The sequence below is a fragment of the Chiloscyllium plagiosum genome, unplaced genomic scaffold, assembly GCF_037043375.1.
Source record: "Chiloscyllium plagiosum isolate Xiang-an unplaced genomic scaffold, Cpla_swu_hap1 HiC_scaffold_15, whole genome shotgun sequence".
NCBI classification, from domain to species: Eukaryota; Metazoa; Chordata; class Chondrichthyes; order Orectolobiformes; family Hemiscylliidae; genus Chiloscyllium; species Chiloscyllium plagiosum.
In genome coordinates, this window is record NW_028270153.1 from 66,372,203 (window position 1) to 66,397,019 (window position 24,817).

The following is a 24,817-nucleotide window of genomic DNA, read 5'->3' on the forward strand; positions in this document are numbered from 1 at the left end:
TGAAACAATAAATGGTGTTTATTAGAAAATATTTCAGCCACAGTGCACTTTATTAACATGGTAAATTTAAAAATAAACACGTGCCCATTCTCATAATTGGACAGACAGACAAACATTCAAAAAAAGATACACAGGGAGGAACCAGGAGGACAATTACAGCTCAGGACAGCAGAGCCCACTTTAACTCTTCAGCTGCCGAGCATATGCTTCACGTAGGCGCAGTTTGTATTCTGTAAAAGAAAACAGCATTGTCAGATTCGCCTCAAAGACACTTTCAGACATTTTTGCAGGAGACAGAAATCGACCAGTGAATCAAGGGTAATGGGGAAAAAGGCTAGTGGACATGAGGTTTATCAGCCACAATGTCACGGAATGGCAGAACGGAACTGACGGGGCCAAATGGCCTCTGTCTGCTGCTGATTCTGATGAACCAGGCTTAAAATAATGACTGACCTCTGAGCACCAACAGCAGAGAGGTATTGCTCTAAAACAAGCCTCACCCTCAACAGGAGACTTTATAAAAAGTGCGTACTAGCAAACAACTGATTTTATAAGCTCGAAAGAGAAACAATGGGTATACAGATCAGAAACATGAAGTCATGTTTATGTAACCGAGGCACATGGGTTGGAAACGCTAGTGTCTGTACTGAAAGACTCCCAGTCTATACAGTAAGGAATGCATTCAGTATCCATCAAGCACAACACCTACTGATCCATCCCAGAGAAACCCAGGGACATCTGCCCCAACTTTCAGCATGGCTTCACGTGGAAGCAGTCCCCACGATCCCCTGCGTGACAGATGCCAATCTTTATCCAACACGATAACAGTTGGAAGCACTGAACACTGCAAAAGTTGTGGGCCCTGACAACATTCCAGAAAGCATACTAAAGATGTGTGTACTCCAGTGCTTAAAGAAGGAAGCCCCAAACACAAGGCCTTGTAGAACAGAATGTAGAGGGCTTAACAACAAGCGGAGGGTTCGACTCTTCACTACAAAGAGATTGACTAGGGATCAAATAGAGGTATGTACAAAACTTGCAATGCCCGAGTGGAAAACCGTTCTATTAGTGATAGATCAGTATTAAGATTAAACCAAGCAACTCAAGAGCAGATCACAGTATCACAAGCAATTTTAAATTCGTGGACCAGAACATTCATGCCAGATCCCTAGCTGAGCTGTTCAAGTACAGCTACAACACTGTCATCTACCTTACAGGATAGGAAATTGCCCATGTCTGACCCGTACATAAAAGACAGGGCAAATCCAACCTGTTCAATTAACATCCCCATCGGTCTACTCTCTGTCATTAGTAAAATGATGGAAGCTGTCATCAACACTTTGCTCACAATAATCTGGCTCAGTGATGTTCTTGTTGAGTTTTGGCAGAGAGCAACATGACCTCACCATAGTCTTGGTCCAAACAAGAAGAAATTGGTTGAACCCTAGGAGTGAAGAGAGTGACATCATGGCCACATTTGACAGAGTGTGGTGGCATCAAGAAGCCCTAGCAAAACCAGTATTTAAAGCAAAAATAATGTCCAAAGCCAAGGGTAGCAGATTCCATGAAAACTCACCATGTGCAAGCTCCCCTCCAAATTACTCACCATTCCTTCAGGTCAAAATCCTGGAACACCCTAACAGCTCCCTGGGGTATATATACACAGTTCAAAAGGGAGTTTAACACCACCGTCTCAAGGGGCAGGCAGTAAATACTGGCTCAGCCAGAAACAACCACATTCAGTGACACAGCAGACTGAAAGGCACAAGACTGGATGGAATAAAGCAGTGGGATGTAGGTGGAAACATCAACTCTGCGGAACTCGGTCAAGGGTGAGGCCTCAAACAGACACACAACAATACTTTCAGAGCAATTCCCAGCAGGATATTTGCTGGGAATTGCTGTGGTGAACTGGAGCAAATGTTAAACAGGTTCGCACCTTGCTGGTTAGACCAAAGCTGAGCTGCAGCAACATTCAGGGGACTTTGCACATTTGGTTCTGTTGGGGGAGAAGGAGGACAAAAAAAAGGTTAAAAGTTAGAGCTGGATTCAAGTGCCCAGTACCTCCACCCAAACCAACATTTGCATGTAATTCCCCGGAGATATCAATGCTTCCAGCACAATCACCCCAAAGCAGTCTGATACAGTCAGCAACACCTACTCCACAGCTAGCAAGGTGTGATCCTTACACCCTCCCATGACAGTCCATATACCATAGACCACAGACCACCCCCAGAAAAGGAATCCCAGCTTCTGGCAAGCTCAGCCATACTAATGTGGTCTGTAATCCAGGGCTTTGTCTCAACCAAAGAACATGCTTTCCATCAGCAGGATGATTCACACTCAGTTCCAAATTCACCCACTCAGGAAATACTTTAGGTAGAAAACAAACAGGAGACTTATGAATAAGAGGTTATTTCATTGAATCTGACTAAACTCTCAGGGTGGGTGGAGGTAGGATGTCTCCACTGGCCAGCAAGTGGAGATCAAGGGACATTATCTTAGAATAAACAGTAGTCCATTTAAGACAGTGGATGAGGAATTTCCTCACTCAAGAGGCTGGTGGAGCTTTGGAATTCTGTACCGGAGAGGTTCAGTCAATTAATTATGTTCAACCGGGAGATCATTGGGCTTCTGGACACTAAATGAGAGGCTTGGGGATAGTGCTGATGAGGTAGATGATAAAAGTGATTGAACTGAATGACAGCGCAAGCTTGACGGGTTACTCTTGTTATGTTTATATAATTAAACTCCAATTTCAGTATCCTCGCTTTCACTGTCCTTCAATCTCTCACTGCTGAATGTTTTAGTTCCACAATCTATTGTGACATAAATTTTAAAATATGGAAGTCGTGAACTAATACAGATTTTGGCTTTCTCTCTGCATTGCATACAAGGAAGACTCAGGTCTGTATCCAAACCCCTGGAGACAATAACAGTACCTGAACCAAATAATAGCAAGTAAGGCATGTGTTGCTGTTACCAGATTGGACTCATGGGTGCAGACATACGAACCCCCCCCCCCCCAAAATTGGAGGTGTAGTGGACAGTGAAGAGGGTTACCTCAGATTACAACAGGATCTGGACCAGATGGGCCAATGGGCTGAGAAGTGGCAGATGGAGTTTAATTCAGATAAATGCGAGGTACTGCATTTTGGGAAAGCAAATCTTAGCAGGACTTTTAGATTAGATTACAGGCCCTTCGGCCCAACAAGTCCACACTGACCCGCCGAAGCGCAACCCACCCATACCTCTACATTTACCCCTTACCTAACACGACGGCAATTTAGCATGGCCAATTCACCTGACCTGCACATCTTTGGACTGTAGGAGGAAACTGGAGCACCCGGAGGAAACCCACGCAGACACGGGGAGAACGTGCAAACTCCACACAGTCAGTCGCCTGAGGCGGGAATTGAACCCAGGTCTCAGGCGCTGTGAGGCAGCAGTGCTAACCACTGTGCCACCGTGCCGCCCACTTATACACTTAATGGTAAGGTCCTAGGGAATGTTGTTGAACAAAGACCTTGGAGTGCAGGTTCATAACTCCTTGAAAGTGGAGTCGCAGGTAGGTAGGATAGTGAAAAAGGTGTTTGGTATGCTTTCCTTTATTAGTCAGAGTATTGAGTACATGAGTTGGGAGGTCATATTGCAGTTGTACAGGACATTGGTTAGGCCACTGTTGGAATATTGCGTGCAATTCTGGTCTCCGTCCTATCGGAAAGATGCTGTGAAATTTGAAAGGGTTCAGAAAAGATTCACAAGAATGTTGCCAGGGTTGGAGGATTTGAGCTATAGGGAGAGGCTGAACAGGCTGGGGCTGTTTCTCCGGAACGTCAGAGGCTGAGGGGGTGACCTTATAAAGGTTTACAAAATTATGAGGGGCATGGATAGGGCAAATAGGCAAAGTCTTTTCCCTGGGGTCAGGGAGTCCAGAACTGGAGGGCATAGGTTTAGGGCGAGAGGGGGAAAAGATATAAAAGAGACCTAAGGGGCAACATATTCACACAGAGGGTTGTATGTGTATGGAATGAGCTGCCAGAGGAAGTGGTGGAGGCTGGTACAATTGCAACATTTAAGAGGCATTTGGATGGGTATATGAATAGGAAGGGTTTGGAGGGATATGGGGCGGGTGCTGGCACGTGGGACAGGATTGGGTTGGGATATCTGGTCAGCATGGACGGATTGGACCGAAGGGTCTGTTTCCATGCTATACATCTCCATGACTCTATGACTGGTTACAAACAAGGAAATACTCACTCTAGTGTCCAATAAAACAAGTCAAAGCAAACTTCTGTCTACACAAAGCCATGGTAAGTGAGCTATGAAGAGTAAGCAGTGGGTTCACACTGTCTCAAACTGCTGTTCAGCCTGGGTGGTGCTACGTTTCATCCAAGCCTTTGTGCAGTGCCTCACATGGCAGCAGTAGCTACTGTAGCTGGCGGAGTAATACATCCAGCAGTTACATCAACCAGTGGTCAGGAAAACTAATCCCCGAAGCAGAGAAACTAACCTCACTCAAGTTGGACTTTCGCTGAGAAATGTCTAAGTTCTCAATTTGGCAGTGTTTTCGTGCCAACAAGCACACACCTGATTATTTAAAGGACAGATTAAAATTGCCTCCATCCTCATCCCTGCTCTTCCAGTCATCATCTATGAGCACTACCAGCATGTGTGTATCGCCAATACTTAGGATCCTGAGACAGGGACAGCTCCCTCTATGGATCAAGGAACGCAAGGACAGAAGATGAGGAATACCAGGTCAGTGACGGTGGCACCTTCAATGTGAATTAATCCAGCAATATATCAGAGGGTTTAATTAAAATGAGATTGTTCTTCCAGAGATCAGTGAAATCAATAAAGCTGCATTTTTCTCTTGATGCTGTATATACACAATCTTTCATAGAGAAAACGTCCCAAGTCAAATCAGGAGGAAGGGAATTCCATGCGTTTAGGAGTTCACTACAAGGAAGTCATGCTGAAGTGAGTAGCTCAGGGAAAGACAAGAGGCCAGAATGAGAGCAGCACAAGTTTTCTTTAAAAAAAAAAAGGGGCTGGAGGAGATTAGAAACATTGTCCTCAAATCTCTCAATATCCTTAAAAGATGTGATTTCAATTTTAAAAAAAACAAGGTATTGCTTGTCCAGGAGCTATGTCAACCATCAGGGGATTGGGGCTTAATGGGAGCTCAAGGATACAGACAGCAGAGGTTTGAATGAGTTGAAGTTTACAGAAGACACAAAGTGGGACGCCGCTCAAGAGACCACTGGGATGCAATAATGGTACAACAGATAGGTCAGTGAGAACATGAGAAAAAGGGGCTAAGGAGAGATCTTGGGGACACCAGAGGGATCGGTGCAGGGACAGGAGAATGGAACCAGGTACGTGCATTGTAACAACTGGACAACGGAGGGGGGGGGGGGCAGTGGAGGAGAATGATGTGCTCACCATGTCAAAGGCTGGAGACCAATCACAAGTCACAAGATTTGGAGCACAGTTAGGCCATTCGGTCCATCGAGTCTCCTCCACCATTCGCTCATGGCAGATGTGTTTCCCAACCCATTCTCCTGTCTTCTCTCCACAACTTTTGATCCCCTTATCAATCAATAACCTCTCTCGGTCTTACATACACTCAATGACTTCATCTCCACAGCCTTGTGTGGGAATGAGTTCTGCAGAATCACCACCCCCCGACTGGAGAAATTCCTCACCTCAGTTCTAAATAAATAGTCATCCCTTTACTCTGAGGTTGAGCCCATGTCCACTCTATCCAGGCCTCTCAGTATTCTCCAAGTTTCAATCAAATCACCCCATATCCTTCTAAACACATTGAGTAAAGACCCAGAGTCCTCAACCACTCCATATATGGCAAACCCTCCATCCCCAGGATCATTGTTGTAACATTCCTCTGGACCCCCTCCAAGGTCAGCAGTAGGAGGGCCCAAAACTGCTCACAATATTCCAAATGTAGTTTGACCAGAGCCTTATCCAGCCTCAGCAGTACATCTCTGCTCTTGTATTCTCATCCTCTTGAAGTGACTGCTAACATTGCATTTGTCTTCCTAACGGCCAGCTGACCATTAACCGTAAGAGAATCCGGAACTAGGACTTCAAAGTCCTTTGTTCTTCAGACTTCTGAGGCCTTTCTCCATTTAGAAAATAGTCTTGCCTCTATTCTTCCTCAAAAGTACACAACTACTTTCCCACATTGTATTCCATCTGCCATTCCTCTTCCACTCTGCTACCCTAAGTCCTTCTGCAACCTCCCCACTTCCTCAACACTATCTGTCCCATCACCTATTTTCATGTCATCTGCAAACTTAGCAACAATGCCCTCAGCTCCTTCGTTGAGATCTTAGCGAATAGTTGTGGACCCAACACTGACCCCTGTGGAACTTCACTAGTCTATGCCTGCCATCCTGAAAAAAAACACCCTTTGCCCCACTCTCTGTCTTCGGCCAGTCAGCTAATTCTCTATCCATGCCAGTACCTTGTCCCTGACACCATGGGCTCTCATCTTATTCAGCAGCCTTCTGGACATCCAAACAGATCCCATCCACTGGCTATCCTTTGTATAACTTGCTTGCTATATTGAGGAGGACAAGGAAGGAGAGCTTATCCCAGTCACACATGTCCAATGTGCCAGCTGACCTTGAAGTTCCAAACAGCACCTGAACCAGATAAAGGAAACTATCACAACTTGAACTTCACAAAGAAAGTGTCAATAAGTTGGTGACTGTAAACTTAATAGTGAACATGTTGTACTGAAGATCTTACAGAGCAGACAGTGTGCAGATGAACGGAAATAATTGCAAAATGTAATTGGAACAATATCGCCTTTCCTCCACTGTTGTAACATCCCAGAATGCCCTTCTTCAAAGCCCTGTCGTCCCTACAGTAACAAAATGGACCACAGTGCTTCAAGGCAGCAACTGACTATCGCCTTGTGAAGGGCAGATGGGACGAACATGGACGCTAGCACAGTCAGCACTGCCCACAAGCTCTGAACTACAAAAACAACCCTGCAAAGGCAGTAATCATATGCTTGATTTTAGAAGCCTCAATGACTCATGGATACACTGTTGGAGATGCCCAGTCAATGAGTTGCATACACCAGCCCAGGGTGAGTTGTTGGTGGGAGTTGCATGTTGCTGACCAGATTGTTGTGGACTCTCCAGCACATGACTCAACCAGCAAGCTCTTACCTCCCAGCAGACTTTGAATTGACAGCAGGATTGTCCTGACATCGTAAAGTGCAGACCATTTGTCTTTGAGGATATCCAGGCAAATATTCCCTTCTCCGTCAACATTGGGATGATAGCAGGAAGTGAGGAACTTGACAGTTGGAGGGTTGTACGGGTATCCACTGGGAAATTCCAGCGAGAGCTTATACCTCAAACCTTCATAAACCTGCAAAGGACAAACCCAGAGCCCATTCACCACGGAGCACACACTGTCCAACAGAAAAAGGTACACAATGATTCAATTCATTCTCGCTCTTTCCTTTCTTGGGGTTGAAAGTTTGTGTGTGTCTCTGAGAAAGAGCTACTTCAGTTAAGTGAGAATTGGGATAGTCATTTGGAAACTGAGTGGGAAGATGGAATAGAGGGAGATCAGCAATAATTGTGTCAAAACTTGAACCGGGACACAATGGCTGAATGGCCTACAGCTGTAGAAAATTTTTGTTGGCCACTTTTGGACACACAACAGACTGAACCAATTCTGAAGTGGAAAAATTCCATATTACATTAGCAGACATTCCTCAACTTTGCCCAAGTCATGGAGGAATATACAAAAATACCAAAATCAGGATCATCATGTCTGGTTGAGATCAGCAGACGGCTGATCGAGAGTAGCACTGGGCAAGGCCCAATAAAGCCAAGACTGAGCGCTCAGTCCAGAAGAGTTACAAACCCTCAGCCTCCTGAGAGCTGCCATCACCCCTGAAGCTGATGTAACTGATGGTAGCCATTTCCGTTTACATGCAGCTGTCATTAAAAACAGGACATGGTGGAAATGAGAGCCAAACTCTGAGGGGAATCTCCAAACCATTCCTGGATCGCAGTTTGTAGGAATTATCTTCATTTCTGCATACTTCACCTTGTGGGTGGAAAGACCAAGTAGGCAGAAGGTATACATTCTGCTAAAAAGTGGTGTTTGAATAACGCTACCCCACGTACATTGAACACAACTGTTCACACGTACAGGGAGCAATTCATGTACTGCCCACTCAGTGCTCTTCACAGTCCTCCCTTCCCCCCCTCTTGTCAGTTAGGACACGGTCAGCCACTCTGCCGATAGTGTCTGAGACAGCAAACAAAAACCAACCATGCAGCCTAACTCCATTACTCAGCCCTTGATGACCAGCATTAATCAATTAAACTGTGCAGTTACAGGTCCTGAGTATTCCAATTCCAATAATCAGTGCAGGCCACGGATTCAGGGGATTGAAATTAGCATGGGGTGCGGGGTGGGGGAAGAGAGGAGAGACAGAGCTCCTGTCCCATTCCTCAAAGCTCCACTCTGCTGGCAGTCGGTTCAAGTGACAGCTCACGCACCGTTCCTGCAGCACCATCGATGGTTCCAATCCAGCGGAACAGATTGTCTGATTCGGGGAAAGCAGAGATCCCTTTGTGACCAGACATCTGAAAGAGAAAACAAGACAATCAGCGAAATTAACTACCAAAGTAAAAAAAAAGCCCCCCTTTCTCCTGAGAGCTCTTAAACACTGAAAAGTGTGAAAGGATCTGTCAAGAGGGGTTTAACACATTGACCAACAGGCAGCGTACTGTAAAAGCAGCCTGTCCTCACTGAGGGGAGGGATCGGCTCTTTTCTTCTGGAAGAGCTCAGCCTTATTCTGAAACAAACCGGCAACGGCCTGTGACCCCCGCTGTGTGTGTGCAGTGGGAACACGGCTCAGCTATAGAGGGACCTTTTACACAGCCCCGAGCGCCGACAGGAGCAAGATACCACCAGCAGGGACTAGGTTGCTGCATAAAAACACACTAAATAAACTCGTTAATTAACTTCAGGGAAACAGCACGGTGTAAAACAGTGTGAGCAGCTGCAGCTCCCACCCCAGGGAGAGGGGGGTTGGAAAGCATCTGAACAATGGGAGCCCTGGATGATAGGACTGTTCACAATAAAGGGACAGTGTGTATATTACATATAAAACCTCGCTCACCATCAGAGTCATCAGCTCCTGCTGTAATCTGTAACAGTGAGAGATCAGTGGTTAGTGAGGAGGAGTGCAGACGGACGGTACCCGCGCCAACAGCTTACCGCGGCTAGCCCAAACCCCAGCCCGGCCCGGCCCGGCCCGGCCCCGCTCACTCACCGCTTGGAGACCGAGCCTCGGGCGATGGAAGCGCTGCTTTCGCTGCCTTTCCGGGCCGCTCCCGAGCCGGCGGCGGCGGGATCCACATTCTGTGCCATGCTAGCTCACCAACACCAACACCGGCACCGGCTCTCTCTGTCTGTCTGCCTGCCGCCCGGCCAAGGGGGTCTGTGGTCCCGCAGCGCCCTCGCTGACCCGCCTCTCCCTCTCTCTCTCCCCCTCCCTGTCGGTGTGTATCTCGGTCTGTGTCACCCTGTCTGTGTGGTACAGAGTACCCTCTGTTGGGTTCTGCTCCCGCCCGTTATTTGAATTTGCTCCCGTGAACACCCCGCCAATCAGGTCGCAGTTTATATTTGATTGAGCCAATCAGCGACTGCTATTTACGCCTTTGTTGCCTAGCGGCAGCATACGTCACAGAGGTAACCAATGTCGAACAATGATTGGAATACCGCCTCCCTGTGATCTGATTGGTGCACAGAGTGTGATCTGATTGGTGCCTTGTCTGTGACCTGGATGCCCTGAGGGTAATCTGATTGATGCTCTGTGATCTGGTTAGTGCAGTGACCTGGTTTGTGACCTGCAATCTGCTGGCCTGACCATAATCTAACTGTAACCCGATTGCTGCCATGATCTGATTTGTGACCAGTGATCTGACACCTTGTCAGTAACCTAGTTGATCCGATTGATGCCCTGTTTGGTACTCAGACTGTAGGTTTTGCACCAATCCCTCTGCTGCTGTTGCTGCAGTTCAGTGTACAAAGACTGATCCTGTTTGGGCAAAGACCAACCCACATTTGCAGTGGCTGCAACACAATTGGTTCTTCAAGGTAGTTGCTGTGATGTGTTTGATGCACCATAGCGATCCAACTCAAGAGCAGGTGTGCATTCAACAAGCACTTTTCACCAGTTTTATCAATGAATGTCCAAGGCATAGTAATTGATAATATGGTGGTATTAGAAAAGCAAGCTGTAATTTGAGTTTAAAGTCACCAGGACCAAGTAATGCTAATCCAAAGATACCAAAGGAAGTAAAAGTGAAAATTGCAGAGATGTAGGCTATATTTTGTCTTAGAAAGGACCACAGAATAATTTTTATAAAAAGGAAAATGCATGTCAGGATCTTCTCTGTTACAGGCAGGAGAGGAATTTCTTGATGGTTTCCACAGCATGCTTTAATCTCTCTTCTTGAAGATATTTACTATATGCAACAATTGTAACTATAATTTTGGGGTATAGGTGGATAATACAGAATAAATATTTGTTAAAACTTTAAAAATTTTTTTTTAAAAAAGGGTACAAGGGCAAGGACAGCAACTATAGGCCAGTCAAATTAATCATAGTATTTGGACATTCCAAGTCAAGATTAGTAGTCATTTGGAGAAACATAAATTAATGCAGGAATTCCAGCATTGATGTTATTACTGACAAAAATTTATTAACTAACGTCAGTTGTTTGATGTCTATGACAATGCTGTTGATGTGGTGTGTACAGAATACCAACTGGTACAGTAAAGTGTCTCATCAAGGATTTGTCGGCAAAATTGAAGCCCATGGAATAAAGGGGTCAATAGTAGCACAGGAAGCAAGTTGCTTGCGTGGCAGGAAACAGCAGTGGTAGATGGTTGTTTATCAGATGAGAGGAAGGCTTACAGTGGTCGGTGCGAGAACCAAGGACTTTGTGCAATATATATATATATACATACAGATTGTCCTGCTATAACCTGTGTTTCAACAATGCAAATTCACTGTAACACAATTAACAAACTGGGGTAAAAGTGCAAACTTTTAAAACATGTGTAATGTGATTACATCGCCAAGACTTTAAGCACTGTTTCTAAAACACAATTTTTCTATAATGCGGGGTTGCACAAAAACACAACCATTGCGTTATAGAAGAATTATCTGTATTTAGATGGTCTAGACTTAAGTTTGCAGGGCACAGTATCTGTAAGTATAGCGAACTGAGATGAGTTGGTAATAGACTTCATAAGGATGCAGACATGCTGGTGAATTGGTTGAACATGTGGGAGATCAAGTTTAATGTGGAGAAGTGTGAAGTTGTCCATCTCGATAGGAAGAACAGGGATGAAATAATATAAACTACAGGACACACTTCTAAAGGGCACGCAGGAGCAGAGGGACCTGAAGGTACACATGCACAAATCACTGACGGAAGGTTTAGGAAGTGGTTAAAGAGGCACATAAAGGAAGCTTTATAATTAAAGGTATGGAATACAACAACAAGGAGAGGTTACTGAATCTTCACTGATTCAGTCTCAGCAGGAATATTTGCAGAGTTCTGGCTACCACACTTTAGGAAGGATGCAAAGACATTAAAAAGAGTGCATAAAAGATTAGGGAGTTTTGCCAGAGGACTGGAGAATTGCAAACATCATACCTTTATTCAAAAATGGCTGTAAGGACAACCTAACAATTAGAAGCCTGTCAGTTTAAGTTTGTTAATGGGGAAATTTCTAGGTTCAATAATTTGGGTTAGAATGCAGGGTCATGTGTAGAAATGTGGGTTAACTGGGGTAGTTAGCATAGATTTTTCAAGGGAAAGTCATGTTTATCTAACTTGCTGGATTTTTCTTTTGAAGACATCAGAAAGAAGGTTGCTGAGGGTGATAATAATAATATGGTGTACATGTGATTTCAAAGGGTATTTGAAACAGGTTGTTCTGCTATAACACGCGATTGCTGTAATGCGATTGATGAATTGGGCACGCTATTTATAAAGCATGAATGTTTACAACATGTGCTGGCTGTAATGCGGTTACAGCACCAACACATTAAGCACTGTTTCTAAAATACGGTTTTTCTATAACGCACGGTCACACAAGAACACAACCATCACGTTACAGAAGAACTGACTGTACACTGTTACATAGAAACAATCACAGAAACACTACAGTGCAGGTAGAAGCCATTTGACCTATCAAGTCTGCACCAACACTCCAAACTGCAACTCACCCAGACACACAATCCCGTCCTATCCCCATAACCTCACATTTATAATGGCTAATCCACTAACCTACCACATGGGAGCACAGTGGCTCAGTGGTTAGCACTGCGACCTCACAGCGCCAGGGACCCAGATTGAATTCCAGCCTCAGGCTGTGTGGAGTTTGCACATTCGCTCCATGTCTGCGTGGGTTTTATCTGGGTGCTCCGATTTCCTCCCACAGTCCAAAAATGTGCAGATTAGATAAATTGGCCATGCTAAAGTGTCCATAGTGTCCAGGGATGTGTAGGCTTGGCGCACTAGTCAGGGGTAATGTAGAGTAATAGGGTAGGGGAATGGGTCTGGTGGGATACTCTTTGGAGGGTCGGTGTGGACTTGTTGGGCCAAATGGCCTGTTTCCACATTGTAGGGATTCTATGATCCCTAGACACGACGTGACAATTTAGCATGGCTTAATCCACCCAGGTAAAAATCACACACCAGGTTTATTTGAAAGTATAAGTTTCCAGAGCACTGCTCCTTCGTCAGGTAAGCAGCTTTAACTTTCAAATAAACCGGTTGGACTATAACCTGGCGTTGTGTTGTCCACCCCAGTCCAATACCAGCACCACAACATCATGGAAGTAATCCACCTAGCCTGCATATCCCTGGATACTACAGAGTATTTTAGTGTGGTCAATCCACCTAACCTGCACAGCTTTGGACTGAGGGGGGAAACTGGAACAGACACAGGGAAAACACACAAATTTCACAGACAGTCACCTGAGTCTGGAATCAAGCCCAGGTCTCTGGCACTGAGGGCTATTGGTGCTAACTACTAAGCTTTACACAAGAGACTTGAGAAAACCAAAAGCTTGTGGAATGAAAGTAAAATCATGAGGTAAAATTAGGGAATGGGATGTAATTGTTAACAAACATTTTTCAAGCTGGGGAAAGCTTTATAGTAGAGCACCCGAGGGTTCATGTTTTGCTATTTGTATTAATTATTCAGATATTGGACTGAATTGGTCTCACTAGGCAAGGTAGTTCTTTCCAATTAAATTTTGCAAGTGTACCACCCACAGAGCGTAATTTATAGGTAGATATCACAGTGATTCAACAGATGAAAAACATTACAATTCAAGACAAGACTAGACCAGTGGGAGGGCCCTCTTGTGGTGCGATGGTAGTGTCCCTACCCTGGACCTGGAGATCCAGGTTCAAGTCTCACCTGCTCAAGAGGCAATAATATCTCCGAACACGTTGATCAGAAAAATAAATAAATAAATAAAAAGAAAAGATTAGACCAGTGGGAAAGGAAAAAAAACTTGAGCATGTGTAAGAGCAAGATGGCTGAATGTGATTTGGCCCATTTGTTTGGGTTAGGGTTAGGGTTGACACAGACTGGTTGAGTTGAATAGCCTGTTCGCAGGTGTCTGTTTGTTCCATGTTTCAGAGAAGCAGGCTGTTATCAACCAGGGAATTCTACTCCTCACTATATAGCAGAGCGAAGATAGCTGGAGAAAGTAATCAAAGAATTACTCCGAGAGGCTGTTAGGAGCACAGAAACCTGGAATTGAGAGTGGGGACTATCTTAGCCTGAGATGGTTGCTTAGAGTTAAAGCAATGAGCTGGTGATCTCTTGCTCCTGCACCAACTGGATACACACCATACATATCTTCACTTCATTGACCCGGATTATACAAATTAACTTCTTAAATTAACTAGGAACTGTCGAGATACAGGAATGAATCCTCTCCCCCCCCCACAACACACGCGCACACTTCTAAAGGGAAGCTGACAGCCAAACAATTTTTGAACAAAGTATTTAATTGTTGACAAGAGTGCAATAACGATCCAATTCTGCAACATTGGAAAGTTGAATTCACAGCATGGCAGAACCTTGTATTTAATTTCCCACATTTTTGTTTCACAACCACATGGGAATATTTAACGCTACAATTTGGCCGCATATCTAACCTTGCACAATAGAAAAATCAAAAAGCTATAATGTCCTACTGCTACTTCCGTGTAGGGAGATATTGCATTTAACTACAGCTCTGAGACAGATATACTGGTATCCCCAATAACATTGACACAGATAATATAAACCCTGATAACAGTTTTTCTCTCAAGTTAATCATCAAGCAACAAAACGCAATTGTGACTGACAGATCACTTTGGTTCATTAAAGTCAGAGCTTGGCGTTCCTGGGATTGCAGGTCTACAAATAATGTTTTAACTAGACATCATATCATTAAATATCTACTCTGATGAGCTATTATTCTTCATGGAAATTAGATACTATCCTTTTGTCTGAGAGCTGACTCAATTATTCTTCTTCACACTTAATAAACTAACGATAGCTAATGTCATATTGATGTCATATCGATATCTAACAATGAAGAACATCCATTTACATTGTAGGATACGCTGTCCGGCTGTACCAGTGGTAATACATAGTAACTTCATAAGGAGAGTGAAGTCCAGAGAGCGAAGGGACAGCACGGGTAAGGAGGTGAGGGGGGTGAGCACAGACGGACCGTGAAGCCAAGGGAAACAGAGTGAGGAATGGAACAGACATGGCAAGTTGGGGGGGGGCTTCTCACACTTGTAACAAAATCGTAAAGCTGTTCGGAATCATAGTTCAGCATTCTGCTGACAATGATCTCATCAGTAAATCTCTCCCCATCGCACCCCCCCACCAAGAGTGGGAGAACATTAATAGGTTTAACCACATTGATCCAGAGATAGGATCCTGTTCACCAGATGCTCCACACAAGAAGTGGCTGAGGTCTCAATACTGTTGATTGAAGCACACATTTCAGTGTGCTCACTGCACAGAGACACGGGCAAGACACTCATGGTTAGGTTGAGGGATTGTCTGTGACCCACATACAGCAATCTGGGCCTGTATATGGATTGTCAAGGTCAATGTGTCTCCCTGGACAACACATTAGTCTGGCCCACATCAAAGATTGCAGAGTGCTGTGTCAAATACATGTCAGTTTGAAGTCCTTGGGCCAGGAGGCAATCACATTCCAACCTGTAGACAGGGCAGTGCAGCATGTGAACAATAGCTCATGGCACCAAGATTGGGCACCTTATTGTGGGGTCAGATCCCCCCAGGGCTCAGATGCCGGCGAAGTTTTAAAGGACATCTCAGTGACTGTTAGACAGGTTTTAATAGGTGAAAGGAACAGAGGTACCTTTTAGTAAGAGTGCAATGACTTATTTCACACAGTATGACCAAAATCAACTCTGGCCTCTTCAGTGCTTCATGACTGCTTGCAGATCTTCAGCCAGGTAATATACTCTCTGACCGAGTATCATTTTCAGAAACACCAGCCACAGAAACTGCAGACAGTCGTCAAGAGGGTTCAGCAGACCACTGGACAGACAGAAGCCCACTCCCTTCCCAGTTCGGCCCGGCTTCCTACTCCTTCTCTGTTCGTACAGCCAGCATGTACTTCTGCATCTTCTCCAGAATCCAGTAGGGAACGACAAAAGGTCGGAGTTCATCCAGTCTCAGTTCAGGGGAGTCCCTGCAACACAGCATGAAGATTGGGTTTGTGTCTCTCACACACACGCACACTCATACTTCACACAGGAGAGGGCTCGTGGAGATACAGAGAGATGATGGCATACCTACTTTCAAGATAAAGAGAATCACAAATACATCCGAGAGGAACATAAACATTCCTAGAGAGTGTACACAGTTCCTCAAGGGAGAGACACAGAGAGTTCTGAAAAGATACAGAGCCTACTGCAACAGAGTCATATTTCCAATACAGAGAAACAAGAGTCCTGACAGGAACTCATAGACAGATAGAGAGAGAGAGAGAGAGAGAGACAGAGACAGAAATCTGCCTTACTGAAGCAAAAATAAAATATTGCGAGAGTGGCTAGATTGAGAAAAAGACCCCCCTACAGCGAGACAGATAGGTAATCTACTGATAAAGGAAGGGAGGCAGGGACCCACCAGAGATGCAGAGACCTGATTTGGGTGGGGGGGTGGGGAAGAGTAGAGACTGAGTCCCAATACAGAGGGTTTTGAGGGGGCAGGGGTGGAGAAAAGACAGAGCCCCAAAAGGGGGTTGGGTGTGCAGGAGTCCCCATTGGTAGGTGAAGGTGGGGGAGCAGTCAGAGTCCCGATGGAGAGGGGTATTCAAAATCCCAATAAAAAGGGAGCGGGAAAGAGAGACTCTGGAAGGCAGCAAGAGACAGATTCCTTATTTCAAGCACTGAATCGTTTTATTTCTCAGAGATCACTGCAGATGCTGGAATCTGTACTGAAAACAAAAAATGCTGGAAATCACAGAGGGCCAGACAGCATTCGTGGTGAGATAGCAAGCTAACATTTCGAGTCCAGATGATTCTTTCTCAGATCTTCTACGTTTGGACTGCAGACAAAACAAGGAAGATCATGTTTGAAACTGAGAAGACTCTAAAAAGGTGACTGTACTGATTAAAAGTCATGTCGACTGCAGCATGTGTGTTCAATAAAACGTTGTCTTTTCCTGGTACAGTGGAAGTTAAAGCAGGCATGGAGCTGGTAGGTTCTGAACTAACGGATAATGGCTGGATGACAGTAACCTCTCCGGCTCCTGACGAGGTGTCTAATGTGGTCCATGGCCACTGCAGCAGAAACATCCATCCTGTAGGAGGAGGACCCAGAGAAAGAGATCCAACAGAGAGGGAGACAGAGCCACTCGCAAAATGCACACATTGCTCCTATACAGTGAGAGCAAGACAGGCGGAGCTCTGATAGCAAAAGCAAGACAGGCGGAGCTCCTACACAGATCGAGACAAGCAGAGCTCTGACAGCGAGAGCGAGACAGGCGGAGCTCCTATACAGTGAAATCCAGACAGGCAGAGCTCCGACGCCGAGCGAGACAGGCAGAGCTCTGATAGCGAGACAGGCGGAGCTCCGAGAGCAAGACAAGCGGAGCTCCGATAGCGAGACAGGCAGAGCTCCAACAGCAAGAGACAGACAGGCAGAGCTCCGACAGCGAGTGAGACAGGCAGAGCTCTGACAGCGAGTGAGACAGGTGGAGCTCTGAGAGCGAGACAGGCAGAGCTCTGACAGCGAGACAGGTGGAGCTGATAGCGAGACAGGCGGAGCTCCGAGAGCAAGACAAGCGGAGCTCCGATAGCGAGACAGGCAGAGCTCCAACAGCAAGAGACAGACAGACAGGCGGAGCTCCAACAGCAAGAGACAGACAGACAGGCGGAGCTCCAACACAGAGAGCGAGAGACAGGCGGAGTTCCAACAGCGAGAGAGAGAGACAGAGACAGGTAGAGATTCGACAGAGAAAGCGAGAGACAGGTGGAGTTCTGGCAGTGAGACAGACAGACAGGCGGAGCTCCAACAGCGAGAGACAGACAGACAGGCAGAGCTCCAACAGTGAAAGAGAGAGATAGAGACAAGGCGGAGCTCCGACAGAGAAAGCGAGAGACAGGTGGAGCTCCGACAGAGAAAGCGAGAGACAGGTGGAGCTCCGACAGCGAGAGAGAGAGAGACAGGCAGAGCTCTGACAGCGAGAGAGAGAGGGGCAGAGTTCCGACAGTGAGAGAGAGAGAGACAGGCAGAGCTCCGACAGCGAGAGAGAGAGAGAGAGAGAGAGAGAGAGGCAGAGCTCCGACAGTGAGAGAGAGAGAGAGACAGGCAAAGCTCTGACAGTGAGAGAGAGAGAGAGAGACAGGCAGAGCTCCAAAAGCGGGAGAGAGAGAGAGACAGACGGAGCTTCGACAGCAAGAGAGAGAGAGAGACAGACAGAGCGAGAGAGAGACAGACAGACAGGTGGAGCTTCGACAGCGAGGGGGAGACCGGTAGAGCTCTGACAGTCAGAGAGAGACAGGCAGCACTCCGACAGTCAGAGACAGTGAAAGAGAGACTGGCAAAGCTCCAACAGCAAGAGACACAGACAGAGCTGAGGGAGAGACAGGTAACTGAGCTCCTCTCGTGAAACGTGCACCGATTTTACATCAAAACTGCAAGGAACTGCTCCTCTTGAGAATGTGACAGACACAGAGTTCCCTCAGAGACTTGCACACAGGATGATAGAGTTCCTTTCGGGAGAAGCAGTTCACAAGGAGATATGGAGACAGGCACACAATCTGTGTAGTGAGAGAAACAGAGTTCCTATAAGGAGACATGGAAATGAAAGATTAAGAGATAGCATTCCTTCAGGTGTGTGATAGAGGTCCCATATGAGGGATGGAGTTGTGCATACAATTCAAATTGAAGTCATAAACACAGAGTTTCTGTAGTGAGCCACACAGTTCAAATAGGGAAAAAGAGTTCCTACAGAGGCAGACTGACACCATTCAAGTGGAGAGAGAGCGATGTATATACAGTTCCTATAAAATCACACCACAGTTCTCAGACAAAGCGGAAGTTGCTGCAGAGAGAGAAAGAAAGGCACATCATTTCTGTGGAGACATGCTCAGTTTGAGAGAGACAGTGAGAGCGAGCGAGTGAGATCCCCACTAGAGTTGGAACAGCACCAAAAGAAACCATTCCTCCAAGTCCATGCCAGTGCCTGTCGAGCAATGCAGTCTATCCATTGCCCCACATTATCCTGGAGCCTGGTACGTTAATTTCTCATAAATGCCACTCCACTGTCATTTTGAAATCACTCATCTCCATTTCCCGGCACTAATTTCCAGATTTATACCGCTCACCTTGTTCAGAATATCCTCACCACAACCCCAACTTCATCGCTTTTCCAAAACCTGTAATATCTGTCCTTTTTCTTTCCTGGGATATGGATCTCACTGACTAGGGTAGCTTCTATGACCCATTCCTAGCTGCTCTTGAAGGGGTGCCATTATAAATTGAATTCCAGTTTTCACTCAATGACAGAGGAGGAACAGCGATATATTTCGAAGTCAGGACAGCGAGTGGCTTGGAGTGGAACTTTCAGAGGGTGGTGTTCTCATGTATCTACTGCCCTTGTCTTTCTAGGCAGCAGAGATTGCAGGTTTGGAAGCTGCTGTCAAGGGAGCTTTGGTGAGTGACTGCAGTGACTCTTGCAAACGGTATGCATCACCATTGAAAGGAGTTAATGTCGAAGGTGGCGGATGTGCTGTCAATCAAGCTGGCTGCTTTGTTCTTAAGCTTTTTGAATGTTGGAGCTGCGATCATCTGGGGAAGTGTAAAGCATTCCATCACAGTCCTGACTTGTGCCTTTCTGGACAGGCTTTGAGGACTCAGGAGGTGAGTTAACTTATTGCAGGATTTCTAACCTCTAAGCTGCTCTTGTAGCCAAAACATCCTATGGCTGGCCCAGTTCAGTTTCTTGTTGATTGTAACCACCAGAATGTTGATAGTAGGGAATTCAATTATGTTAATTCCATTGCATGTTAAACAGAGAATCATTAAGGGTGATTATTTCCTGGCATTTACATGATGTGAATGTTACTTGCCACATGCTTGCTCTGCACGAACACAGACTGCTCCAGTATCTGAGAAGTTGTTAATGGGTAGAACGTTGTGTAATCATCAACGAACATCCCCACTTCTGACCTTATGATGGCTGGAAGGTCATTCACGCAGATGGTTGGGACTAGGACACTTCTCTAAGGAACTCCTGCAGAGATGCCTTGGGACTGCAATAAATGGTCTTCAGCTAACCTATCAAATCTCCTTCAATCTCGTGCTTGAAGGAGAACAAATTCCATCCTCTCCATCCAAATATTGTCGCTGAAATCTTTCATCATTGGAACCATTTTGGTAAATCTTCAGTGCATCTTCAAGGGCCCTATGATGTGGTGGTCAGAACTGAATGCAGCATCATGTCCTTTTGTTCCCAACACCTCAATTTAAAATGATCAAGATCCCATCGGCCAGTTGGTCTGAAAACATCGTGTACATCCAACCATTGATGAAGAAGCCACCCCAGGGTCCCCCTGTCTCTGCATGCTCCTAAGAACAGGGCCAATCAGTCTATGTTGCCTCTCTCTGTCTCTGCTGGTAAAATCCTTTACCTCACACATCTGTATTAAGACCCATTGGCTATTGAGTTCCACTTTGTGCAGGTGGGACTTCACTGTAAGAACTGAGTGATCCTAGCACTGATCCACTAGGAACACCACTGTTTACCATTTATCATGTTCTTCCGGCAAATGGTTATTCAGATTGACACTGAGCATCTGACTCCACGAGCCTCGATTGTATTAACTAGCCTTTTACGTGGTACCTTGTCCACTTCACATGGCCAATTCATTCCTTTCTATCAACCTTCACTGTCACTTCAAAAATCAATTTCAGTTCGACAAGCACCCACCCGTCTTGCTCAAAGCTACAAGCACCCACCCGTCTTGCTCAAAGCTACAAGCACCCACCCGTCTTGCTCAAAGCTACAAGCACCCACCCGTCTTGCTCAAAGCTGTGGTGATCCCCACTGAACTCAAATACTGCCAAGCTCCTCTTCAATTTCATGCTGCTTAGTATTTCTAAAAGGTGAATTATGACCAATGTTAAACGAACTTTCCTGTCATTACCAGTGTTATGTTAAACAAGGGTGTCATGTATGCTATTTTCAAATCCATTGAAATCTCATATCCACTACAAATTGGAAGATTATAATAAGCCATTATCGCCACCCTCACTTTCTTTAGCTACCTGGGCAGCAGATCAGCTGAGTCAGGAGGCAAAGGCTTTCCAGTAGGACAACCTGTGCGATTTTCACCCCAGCCGTACTCCCACCATTACCACCTACGCCATTATTTTGCAGTGAATATTGATACAACGTATTAATTAACTGCTCTGAGGCTGGTGCCTACAGGCAAACTCTACCCCCCCTGGAATAGGATTACCCAACTACCTACCACCTCGTTAATATGGCATACGAAGGATGATTGCTAGGTTCTGTTTTGTGTGAACTGCCAGTCTACTTCCATATTTTCTCCTATGCTGCGTTTCACTTCCTCTGTCAAGCCGCTGTCTTGACCTGATTACATGAACAATTTACCTGACAAACATCATTTACCCTCTTTCTCTTATTCTTTATCTCCTCTCTCACCCAAGGAGACTTGGTGTCCACTTTGGGAAAGGTATCCAGCCAGTATGTCAACATCCCTTCCTTGACGATCACTCAATGTTTTATTACAGTTTTTCCTGTCAGTCTTCAGTCCTATTTTTCCTGGCGAGATTCATTCTCACCCAATTTCAGGATCTGGATGTGAACACAGTAGTAGTAGCTAGTAAGTTTGCAGACGATACCAAAATTGATGGTGTAGTGGATGGTGAAGATGGCTATCTTGGAGTACAAAGGGACCTTGATCAAATGGAGCGATGAGCAGCAGATAGAGTTTCATTTAGGTAAGTGTGAGGTGTTGGCATTTTGGAAAGGCGGATCAGGGCAGGACGTATACACTTAACGGTAAGGTCCTGGGAAAAGGTGCTGAACAAAGAGACCTTGGAGTGCAGGGTCATAGCTCCTTGAGGGCGTTTGGTATGCTTGCCTTTATTGGTCAGAATATTGAGTACAGGAGTTGGAGGGTCATGTTGTGGCTGTAAAGCACATTGGTTAGGCCACTTCTGGAATATTGTGTACAATTCTATCTCCCTGCTGGAGGCACGATGTTGTGAAACTTGAAAGGGTTCAGAAAAGATTTACAAGGATGCTGCCAGGGTTGGAGGATTTGAGGTATAAGGAGAGGCTGAATAGGTTGGGGCTGTTTTCCCTGGAGCAATGGAGGCTGAGGGGTGATGTTATGGAGGTTTATAAAATCATGAGGGGCACGGATAGGTTAAATAGGCAAGGTCTTATTCCCAGAGTAGGAGTGTCCAAAACTAGTAGGCATAGGTTTAAGGTGAAAGATTTATAAGGGACCTAAGGGGCAACATTTTCACTCAGAATGGTGCATATCTGGAATGAGCTGCCAGAGGAAGTAATGGAGGCTGTTACAATGTTTAAAAGGCATCTGATGGATATATGAATAGGAAGGGTTCAGAGGAATATTTACAAAAGAGTACTAGATTAATTTTGGATATCTGTTTGACACGTTTCTGTGCTGTACAACTCTTTGACCCAATCTAATTTCAATTGGTCGTTTCTCTTCTGCAGTGCAAATGTAAACTTCTGATACAATGGTCACATCAAACCAAGTGTACCTGCACAGGCACTTGGACTAAACCACTGCTCAGAACCAGCTGTCCCCTGCCAGCATCACCAAAATACTGCAGAGGCTGAAATAAAACCAGAAAATGCTGCACACGTTAGGTGGTCAGGAGGCAGCTGCAGTGAGAAACAGACCGACAACAACCTCGTTAGAACTCTCTCCAAGAACCGAGTAATTCTGTCAGAAATACATCCCTGTTTCTATTCTTCACACCAATCCCATCAAAATCAAATGTGAGAAATTAAAGCCAGTCATTACCACCAGCCTTCAACTCATTTATTGGCCTGATATCATGGCAGATCTACTTCCCATACACACACCCACCCCCCCCACAGACACACCCACCCACCGATACCCCCCCACAGACACACACACACACACACACAGACACATACACACTCCCCCCCCACCCACAGATACACATACACACACACACCCGCAGATACACACACACCGACACTCCCCCACAGACACACACACACCCCCACAGACACCTACACACACCCACCCACAGATATACACACACACACCCCTCCGCAGACACACCCACCCGACACCCCCCCACAGACACACACACACACCCCCACAGACACATACACATTCACCCCTCCGCAGACACACCCACCCACCGATACCCCCCACAGACACATACACACACACACCCACCCACCCGCAGATACACACACACCGACACCCCCCCCACAGACACACACACACGCGCAGATACACACACACACCCATCCCCCTACAGACACACACACACACATGCACAGATACACACACACCGACAACCCCCCACAGACACACCGACAACCCCCCACAGACACATACACACACACACCCACCCACCCGCAGATACACACACACCGACACCCCCCCCACAGACACACACACACGCGCAGATACACACACACACACACACATCCCCCTACAGACACACACACACACATGCACAGATACACACACACCGACAACCCCCCACAGACACACCGACAACCCCCCACAGACACACACATACACCCAGGACATCGGGAGATATAGCCCAAATTATTGATGACACAGATACTTTTCTGTTACTCATCCATGAGATGTGAGCATCAATGGCTAGGTCAGCCTTGAGTGCTCTTTCTAATGGCCCTGATGACCTGCCTTCTGAATCACTGCAGTCTGGGTGTGGAGGAACTAAAATGCCATGAATTCTGCACAGCAACAGTCAACAAATGAGAAGACAGCTCCACGTAAAGACGGTTTGTGGTTTGATGAGGAATGTGCAACTAATGGTGTTCCAACATATCTACTTGTCCAGCTGGTCGAGTTTGTGGATTTGGAGAATGTTATTGAAGGAGCAGTGAGGGGATTTTCTGCAGTGCACCTTGTAGACGGGAGTAGCAGCAGAGAGAGAGTGTCGGTGTTGATGATGAATGTGGTGGATGGCTGTCTGCCTGTTCAGGGTTTGTTTTGGATGGTGTCAAACCCATCCAGCCAATTGGGAGGATTCCATCACACTGCTGACTTGTGCCCTGTAGAGGGTGGGCAGGGTTTGCAGAGTCAGAACATGGTTTACCTTCTGCAGTATTCTGAGCCTCTGACCTGGTCTGGTAGTCACGGTGTTGATGTGCGGCAGTTCAGTTTCCAGCCAATGGCCATCGTGTGTCATTGTTTGTGGTCTGCACAGACTGAACGCAACAGCAGCTCCAGGGAGTCAAAGTAATTCATCGACAGGCCAATCAACATGGGTGGAGATTCCTAGCAGATACACGGCCGTCCATCTTACAGAGATCGATGTTGGGAACCCCCATGCTGCTGATACAGGAGAATTCAGCAATGGTAATGAAACTCAACACCAGGGGGCGACGATTAGATTCTATTCAGCTGGAGAAGCTCATGGCCTGGCACTGTGGCAGCAAAGCGACTTGTCACTTACCAGCTAATGCTCGGCTGTGCACATGGATATCAATGGCTCCAATATCTGAGGAGCTGGGAATGCTGCTGAACACTGCTCAACCAATGAACATCCCAACTTCTGAGCCTCTGAAGAACTAAAGATGATTAATAAAACAGTTCCAGAGATGTGAAACAACAACAACATGGGAAAGCTCCAGCAATGCCCTGCGACTACGACCATATCAATTAGAACAAAAGAAAACAATGGTGCGCAAAAAAAATCACAGACGTAATCGCGGAGGGACTGCACAGCAACACACAGAAGAAATGCACTGAGAAAGAAATGCGCAGGAGTTCACAGTGACACGCAGGCGTGGAGGGACTACACTGCAAAACGCGGGCGCGGGCACGGAGGGACTACACTGCAAAACGCGGGCGCGGAGGAACTACACTGCAAAACGCGGGCGCGGAGGAACTACACTGCAAAACACGGGCGCGGAGGAACTACACTGCAAAACGC

At 46.1% G+C, this 24,817-nt stretch overlaps 2 protein-coding genes across 3 annotated transcripts in view; both read right to left on the reverse strand.

Annotated features, from left to right (window-relative positions):
- Window positions 1-12,510, reverse strand: ube2c (ubiquitin-conjugating enzyme E2C). The gene is made up of 6 exons (XM_043710093.2): window positions 9,339-12,510; window positions 9,186-9,213; window positions 8,559-8,645; window positions 7,206-7,410; window positions 1,940-1,999; window positions 1-230 (listed from the first exon to the last, which is right to left on the reverse strand). The coding sequence occupies exons 1-6, from the start codon at window positions 9,434-9,436 to the stop codon at window positions 181-183; spliced, it is 528 nt and encodes a 175-aa protein (XP_043566028.1). The 5' UTR covers window positions 9,437-12,510; the 3' UTR covers window positions 1-180.
- Window positions 12,511-14,091: 1,581 nt separating this feature from the next.
- The window catches only part of dnttip1 (deoxynucleotidyltransferase terminal interacting protein 1), a 97,177-nt gene continuing 86,451 nt past the window's right edge, over window positions 14,092-24,817 (reverse strand). For both annotated transcript variants that reach the window (XM_087995003.1, XM_087995002.1), the window contains one exon: window positions 14,092-15,827. In XM_087995003.1, coding sequence (XP_087851129.1) covers window positions 15,719-15,827 — 109 coding nt within the window. In that variant the 3' untranslated portion in view covers window positions 14,092-15,718. The remainder of the gene's footprint in view (window positions 15,828-24,817) is intronic.